The sequence below is a fragment of the Benincasa hispida genome, unplaced genomic scaffold (assembly GCF_009727055.1).
Source record: "Benincasa hispida cultivar B227 unplaced genomic scaffold, ASM972705v1 Contig506, whole genome shotgun sequence".
Lineage (NCBI taxonomy): Eukaryota > Viridiplantae > Streptophyta > Magnoliopsida > Cucurbitales > Cucurbitaceae > Benincasa > Benincasa hispida.
This window is the reverse complement of record NW_024064887.1, coordinates 19,323-27,938: the sequence shown is the minus strand read 5'-3', so window position 1 is coordinate 27,938 and position 8,616 is coordinate 19,323. Positions and strand designations below refer to the sequence as shown.

Sequence of the window (8,616 nt, the reverse complement as noted above, 5' to 3'; positions counted from 1 at the left end):
CAAAGACATTTCTCCAAAAATAAAAGAGATCACTCAGAGTACCCCAATCATTTAGGAGACGTTTGAGACAAAAATTATCCTAAAACTATAATAACCACCTCTTGTTATCGTAAATACTATTTCAGAACCTCCAATTAGTTACTATCAATACTATTTCAAAACCCTCGTTTACTACTTTACTATTTTACATTCATAACTGAAAAAAATTGAATGGATTTATGCATCGAGTTAAATGAAAGAAAATAAAAAAAAGTTGGAAGGTTTTGGAGGTTAGGATAAAGGTGGTAAATTGAGACCCGAATTGTGGCTATTGATGAAATCTGTGTTGGGCTTGAGTTTACAACATTCCCCTCTCCCTAATAATTCCGTCTTCTCACTTGTCACTTCCTACCCTTTCACTCCAAACTCACATTCTCTCATACAACAAATCACAACACGTCTCTCCATTGCAAACCACAACCCTCTCTTCATCCATGGCCACCACCTCCGACAGTACATCCGACGAAGAACATTATTTACAACAACAAGAAGATGAAGATGAAGAAGATCATTCCCACGACGCCGCCTTCTGCCGGAGCCTATACGGAGTTGGCTCGGTTCTTGACCCCACAGCCAAATGGGTCCGAGAATGGAACCGGGTTTTCCTCCTTGTCTGCGCAGCGGGGCTGTTCGTCGACCCTTTGTTTCTCTACACGCTATCGATAAGCGAGCCCTGGATGTGCGTCTTTGTCGACGGGTGGTTGGCCATCACCGTCACCGTCCTCCGCTGCATGGCCGACGCTTTGCACCTTTGGAATATCTGGCTTCAGCTCAAGACTGCTACAAAGTCCTCCTTCGCCCCTGGCAGCGATGCCATGGCGGAGAATAGAGGCTTCAGAGATGCCACCCCACGCGCCGTCGCTCTCCGGTATTTCAAGTCCAAGAAAGGCTTCTTCTTTGATCTCTTTGTTATTCTTCCTCTTCCTCAGGTATTTTAAATTCTCTCTTCTTATACTCACTTGCATGTGAATGATGCATTTATTCTTCTTTTTAATCTATAAAATTCCTATTCTATGATCTTTTGGGATGTTTTGACGTTTGTTTCTAATAAAATATTAGCCCTCAATTCCATCTAAATTATCCCCTTTAGTATATGTTTTTTAATTTTTTGAAAAATTGTGTGCTTTTCATACTAAACATTAAAAGAGAATGCTACGTTTGGAGCGAAAGAGTGAATTTATTTAGTCGGAAGTTAACGAATCCTCTTGGACCCATAGTAGGAGTTGGAGATCTTCCCAACTCCTACTTCTACTACCAAATTAAATGCCCCAAGCTTTTAGTTGGATTATTGATTTTCATTTTATTTTCATTTTAGTTTTTAAGAACAACAATATTAAGATGCACCCATTATTCTTATAAATCCCACTTTCACATAAATATAAAAAATGAATTAAAATATTTCAAATAAATTTATCCACCAAGTATTTTTCTTTCAAAAATTGTGTTTACTCTTCATAATTTCTTTCTTAAAAAAAATTCAAAGAATTATTAATTTTCAAAATTTCGACGTAAATTTTGAAACAAGGTAAAATAATAATAATAACAATAATTTGTTTAATTTTTTTTTTTTTGAAAAAAAACCTAAGGGCTATAAAATGAATTTGAATTATGTATGTGCATAAAATAATCTAGAATGGGACAATTTTTTTTTAAAAAAAAAGAAGAGAAATTTAGAAACCTAAGTTGAACCTTTGGGTTTGGGAATTGGGATGGATGAATAATACAATAACAAAAGAATAAAAATGTAAGGATTTGTTCCTCTCATCTGTCTTGATTCATACCAAATTCTTTTTATGGAGCTCTGAAATTTGAATAATATCTATGATCTATACTTATATACGTGTACAGAAAATGTTTTTGACACATGTTTGATGATTTTTTTATTTCATTTTATATTTGTTGAAAAAGAAATAAAACTTCTTAAACAACCATCGTAATGTCTTATGATTTTATTTGTAATACTAAACTCATTTCGTTTCTATACTTTTCAACCCAACTCTCGATTCCCAATATATATATATATATATATATATATATATATAAATAAAGCTACACTAAATATGTTTTTCTAAATATAATTGGATTTAACATAAAATGTGGCCTAATTGTATTATTTGGAACATAAATGTGGTTTTTTTTGTTGGAGACATGAATAATACGATGTGATGTTTACGAAACTGTTATTTTGGGCAAGACAACATGTGAAATTTGGATGTCTTTTTGTGTAGGACAAGAATTATGAATTTCCCGTTTGGTCTTTTTCCAGTCATCTTTTGTTTTTTCTTTTGCCATTAATATTTTTACATACTTATTTTTATTTTTATTTTGATTCGGGAATCTATTGGGATTCGATCTATTTTTGTTTTCCAATATAACTTCAATACTTTTAATTTCAAAATATGTGAAGAAATCGATAACCGTTGGATAATCATTCTAATTTTGTGTCACTGTCTCTTTTTTTAAGAAAATAAAATATTTTGTTAAATTTTATCATTTTGAAACTGTTTTTTTTGCAAATTTAGTATTGGTACTTTGTATAATTTTAAGAATAATCTCCTTTTTAAAAAGTAACTTCATATTTTTTTTTATAAAAAATTAAAATTGTTATATAAATAATAGTAGTAGCTGCATCAAATATGTATAATTTTCATAAATTAATTTGTATAATTTCCATAAATTATTTATCAAATATTACTTGAAAAAGAAACTTAAAAAATCTTTAATTTGATATTTACCATCTATAATGAAAATATGATTATAATCCTAATAAAATTCAAATGATAGACAATCGTAATTGGCCATAATCGTAATTGGATTTTTTATCATGTTATTTAAATTTATGAATTTATCACATCTACTTATTAATATTATTTTATCGTTTGATCTAGAGATGTCCAAAATCTGCGAAGATCCATTCAATAGGAATAGAAAATTTTTAATTAAATAGAGAAATGGAGAAGAAAGTGAAGAGATTTTTCTCCATCCAACGAAGACGGGAAATGGGATTCAAACCATTCCTTTTGTGTGTATATATATATATTAAAAAAAATGAAAAACTTCGTACCATTCCTCCCCCGGTATATATATATATATATTTCAAAAAAAATAAAAAAACATTCATTAAATATTCCTCCCTGTTTACATAATAATTATATATAATATTTTTTTTTTTGAAAATCACATAATATTATTGTTTCTGACTAGATGAATTCTTGAATATATTGACAACCACTATCTTATAGATTAAATTATAGTTAATTTATCGTAATAATACTATTAATCTTTCTTTGCTTGCCAATTTTAAAGAATTAATATTTTATTTTAAATATTATAACTTGGTTTGAAAAACAAGAAAATGTTAAAATATAAATAGAGACATTTTCCGTCAAATTTTCCACTAAAGGGAATCTGTTGCAAATACATTTGCTTATTTTTCACAATATGTTTTACTAGTTTAGTTTGGATTGAGATATGGTAAATGATATTAAGAGAATTCTTGCCTTCATTCCCACGGAGATATTTTCAGATCGGCTGAATGGTAGATTATGAGATATGGGAGTGGGACAGAGAGGACTTCTTCCATCACTGCCTAGTGCCAGTAGAACATCTTTTAGCTTTGTTCACCTAAACGGATAAACGATATAAATAGTACCGTAAATGTTCAGTTTTATATTCTTCATACTGTAACTATACACTAACGGTGTATGATAAACGTAATTTGATAACGCAAATGGACTGATCACCCTTCGGTCATCAATCAGTTGCGTTTTTGGATTACAGATTGGACAATAGCCAACATACAATACAAAACATGAACATAATGTAAATAATGACAAACGTGATTTGTTGAGAACCTACCTTTAGATTACCAATTCATTTTTATTAGTTTTTTTTTCCGAGGTAAACAATAATCTTAATTTATTGTTTGCATGGTTGTATTTATGGGTTGTAATTCTCTCGACATAATGAAAAGAAGGGATCAGTGACATTGGTGATGACAGTATTATTATATAGTATTTTTTGTTCATATATTTCCTAAACTCTACCATTCGGTTTGCCTTGTGCGGTGCGCCTCCAATAACTTGTTTCTTGGCTACATCTTTGGCACTGTTTGGTGGGCATTGCGTATCTCAATCTCATTGCTTACTTTGTTGCTGCCCATGTAAGTTTCATTCCACAAATTCTTCTCAGATATAAACTTGATTCGAGTAATAAATTTTGGGTCTCAGTCTAAATAAAAGTACCACTCTCTAGCCATCATAAAGTATGGAATATTTATATACTAAGATACAGATATGAGACGATACGATAACTGTCTTTTTTAAAAAATTTAGGATATGAACACAATGGGAACACACTTGTTAAAACATATATTATTAAAAAAATATATATCATTTTGACAAGAATGAAATTCAAAAGTCAATGATTTTATGCATTTATAGGGTCAAAAAATTAGTTTGATATATTTCACTATAAAAAAATTTAGTCATATATGTGTCTATTTAGTATATGTAACAAGTGTTTGATGCATATCTAACAATGTTGGTTCTATTTTGACTTTGTACGATAAGTTGTTAATACATCTATTATCTAACAAGATCTCTGATACATGTCCAAGTGTCAGACACAGAACCTAGTAGCAAACTAAAGTGTCCGTATTCTTAGATTAGAAGATTTCTAGAAAAATCTCTTTTAGAAGATGCTCTCTAGAATATGACGAGAAAAAAAAATGTAATGGTAAAGAATATTCAAGAGAGTCAGTATAAATATATGTGTGGGCAAAATCCTAAGCATAAGTTTAAGGGTGTGAGCTGCGAATGTTATATATAGGGTGAGTGATATCTTAGATGAGAGTGATCGATATAGTAATAGAAGCTAGTGTGTATTGAAAACTATATATACTATGAAGCAGTCTTTGCATAAAAGAAAAAAACAAAATAAGCTCAAAGTAACTTTCATTGGCAAAAGCATATATAGGTTTGAAAAAAGAGAATGTATGATGCAGGCTGCAGGAGCATGTTGTATCTATTGGGGTACAAAGAGCAGCAAAATGCCTGAAAGAGCAATGCAGAGCAAAGCAACAGCTTGTGGTGTGAGTATTGTTGTCATGCCAAGATCCAATCTTCTATGGACAAAATAATATGGGAATGGGGAGAGAAAGGGAGATTTGATTGGGCAAACAACAGGCAACCAAGATTCATGTGTTTGGAAACTGCTGATAACTTTGTGTGAGCTTATAAATGGACTGTTCAGCTTGTTGTTCAATCAAAGCCGCTTGAGAAATCCTTTTCCCCATCTTTGGGGCCTCATGACTCTTAGGTACCTCATCCCCTTCCCCATTTTTTTTCCACTCATAATCCAATTGCAGCATGCAACATGGCAGATTTTTTTTTTTTTAATATAATATATTTGGTGAAAAAGTTGAGTTATTTTGATATGTAAAATTGGATGATGTTTGAGCATAACAGCTACTTTGGGAACTTGGAAAGCACCACTGAATGGCTCGAAGTATGTGTTCAATATTCATTGTCTCACCAGTGGACTCCTAAGGTCACCATGTTTGATTGGAAATATTAAAAGGTTAACAGCTTCCTTTTTTTAACCTATGTTTTACCTTCTTAATATTTTGGTTTATTTTAATAATTTGATCCCTAATCTTTTTTAAGTTTTTTTTTGTCAAAGAGCCTTCAATTGTTTTGAACTAAGTCATTATTCTCACAAAATATTAAAATTAACTGACAAAATAAGGAATATATGTCAATATTATATCTACTTCTATATGTTTTAATAGGATAAATAACTAATAGACTAATACTCCTCATTAGATAAAAAAAACATACTGATCATTTAATGATTTTTTTTTCTTTTTCTGTTTGTTGAATAATTGTATAAGTTGATGATATATGATAATAATATATTATTCATTAAACTATGTTCGAAACTTGAAATGCCACCCAAAATTAATTGTGATAGTAAATTCAAGGGTTAAATAATTTAGTATACCAACAATGAATTTTCTTAGAAAAATTGAGACCATTTTCAGTTTTTCATATAATCTGTTAAAACCTCAAACTTTTTTTGCTTTTTTTCTTTAAATTTTAAAAAATCAATTATTTTGATTGTGTTTAATCCATCTTCATTATTTGATAGATGAATAACATGATTTTGAATACGTAAAACCGATTTCGGTGGACTTAAATCGATTTATATGGATATTAATTATCTCTTTGATTTAGGAATTGTTCACGTAAATTTTTATGTGGTTATTTTCTTAAATTTTCAATTATATTTAGGATTATTCTTCGAGTAGTATATGTGTATTAATGAAGATGAATTTACAAATACGTGAAGGTGTTTCTACATGCAACAACATCAAAGAAACAAGGAATGCAGCTGAAGATGAGGAACCTAGAGTGGTGGATGAGGAAGCGACGGCTGCCACAAGGGTTCCGACAGCGTGTTCGGAACTACGAGCGGCAGCGGTGGGCTGCGATGCGGGGTGTGGACGAGTGCGAGATGATAAAAAACCTACCGGAAGGGCTGCGGCGAGATATAAAGTATCACCTTTGCTTGGATCTGGTTAGGCAGGTGCCTTTGTTTCAACATATGGATGATCTTGTTCTTGAGAACATTTGTGATCGTGTCAAGTCCCTCATCTTCACCAAGGGCGAAACTGTGAGTTTCAACTAAAACCCTTCCCTTCCTTTGATACGTCATTAGGATTGAAGTAGGAAAAACAAGTAATTAAACAAGACGTAAATAATTATGGAAGGGAAGTAAAAGTAAGTTTTTGTTAATGTTAGTTGAATGCATTGTGTGTGTAGATAACTCGAGAAGGAGATCCAGTACAAAGAATGCTATTCGTAGTGCGAGGACATCTCCAAAGCAGCCAAGTCTTACGGGACGGCGTAAAAAGCTGCTGCATGTTAGGCCCAGGCAACTTCAGCGGTGACGAGCTTCTATCATGGTGTCTCCGCCGCCCCTTCATAGAGCGCCTCCCGCCCTCCTCCTGCACTCTCGTGACACTCGAGACGACGGAGGCATTCGGGTTGGAGGCGGAGGACGTCAAGTACGTAACGCAGCACTTCCGCTACACCTTCGTCAATGACAAGGTCAAGCGCAGCGCCCGCTACTACTCCCCTGGCTGGCGCACATGGGCCGCCGTCGCTATTCAGCTCGCCTGGCGCCGATACCGCCACCGTCTCACCCTCACGTCCTTGTCGTTTATTCGGCCACGCCGCCCGCTCTCACGGTGCTCTTCCTTGGGGGAGGATCGCCTTCGCCTCTATACGGCCTTGCTTACTTCTCCTAAGCCCAATCAAGACCATTTTGATTTTTGAACCATTCCCTGTTTTGCATTTTCTTGACTTTGGATTGGATTTTCTTTTATTTTCTTTTTCTTTGGGTTTCGTTTGTACAGATTGGGATGAATATTGTGAGACAATTCTTCAAATTTCTTTATTATAGTTATATATACATTCAAATTCTAATGAAAAATAGTTACAAACTAATATAAGAAGATTTTATAGAAAGTGAATGGTTAATTAACCTTATTATATTTTAATTCTAGAAAAATAAATTTTTGGATTCGATCTAATTCTTTTGGTCCCTAGTTTTTAAATGATACACTTTTAGTTTTTAGTTGAATTTCAATTTAGCCTTTTGTTTTAAAATGTTATAGTCTTACTGTTAAGATTTGAATTTTGTTTCTTACAGTTAAGTTTTGAATTTTGTTTCAATTTTGTCTCTAAGTTTCAAAATTTATACTTTTAAGTTCAAATTTTCACTAAATATAATACCCACTTATAGTCTTTGATATTAATGTCTATTAATTAACATAAAATAACGTGAAGTGAAAATTTATTTTAATAGAGATGAAAATAGTAAAACTTAATTAATTATAATTTTTTAATTCTTTAATTAAATAAATTAATAAATAAAAACACTAAATATTAGAAATAATTATTTAGTGAAAAATAAAAATTGAAAGTATAAATCTTGAAACCTAGGAACAAAATTGAAACAAAACTCAAATCGTAATGATGAACTATAACATTTTAAAATCCAGAGACTAAATTGAAATCAAACTCAAAACTTTAGAATTAAAAGTGATATTTTGAAAATTAGGGACCAAATGATAATTAGACCCAATATCTTGGGATCAAAAAGATATTCTCCCTTCAAATTTCATTAAAAATAAAGGGCTAATGTAAATAAGATTATTATAAGTCATTTTTAGACCAAGAATCATGAGCTCGGGAAGCAAGAGGAGTGTAAGAAACAAGTCAATGAGTCGAGGAAGGAAGAAAGAAGAGGTGTTGGCCAGATAGCTCAATCTGCCCTCCTCGACTGAGGCCGAGGTGAGGTGGGCCATTTGACCCAACTTTCCCACCTTAGCCTCGGAGATCGAGGCCAAGGCGGGTTGGGTCAAATGACCCAACTTGCCCCACGATTGAGGACAAAGTGAATATGGGCCATTTGGCCAATTTACCCATCACCAAGGCGATCCTTTTTTCATCCCAAATGATTTGCTTCTCAAAGGCCATGGTTTAACTCCCCTTGGTTGGCCCAAATCTA

At 32.5% G+C, this 8,616-nt stretch overlaps 1 protein-coding gene across 1 annotated transcript; it reads left to right on the top strand.

The window, feature by feature from the left end:
* The first annotated feature begins 290 nt into the window (after window positions 1-290).
* On the top strand, window positions 291-7,550 carry LOC120069559 (cyclic nucleotide-gated ion channel 4). The gene is given in 12 exon segments (XM_039021348.1): window positions 291-1,004; window positions 4,013-4,048; window positions 4,050-4,166; window positions 4,169-4,201; window positions 5,045-5,058; window positions 5,060-5,197; window positions 5,199-5,301; window positions 5,303-5,358; window positions 5,508-5,550; window positions 5,552-5,616; window positions 6,390-6,714; window positions 6,864-7,550. Coding segments are annotated over 12 exon segments (1,977 nt in total). The 5' UTR covers window positions 291-473; the 3' UTR covers window positions 7,380-7,550.
* Window positions 7,551-8,616: the final 1,066 nt, after the last annotated feature.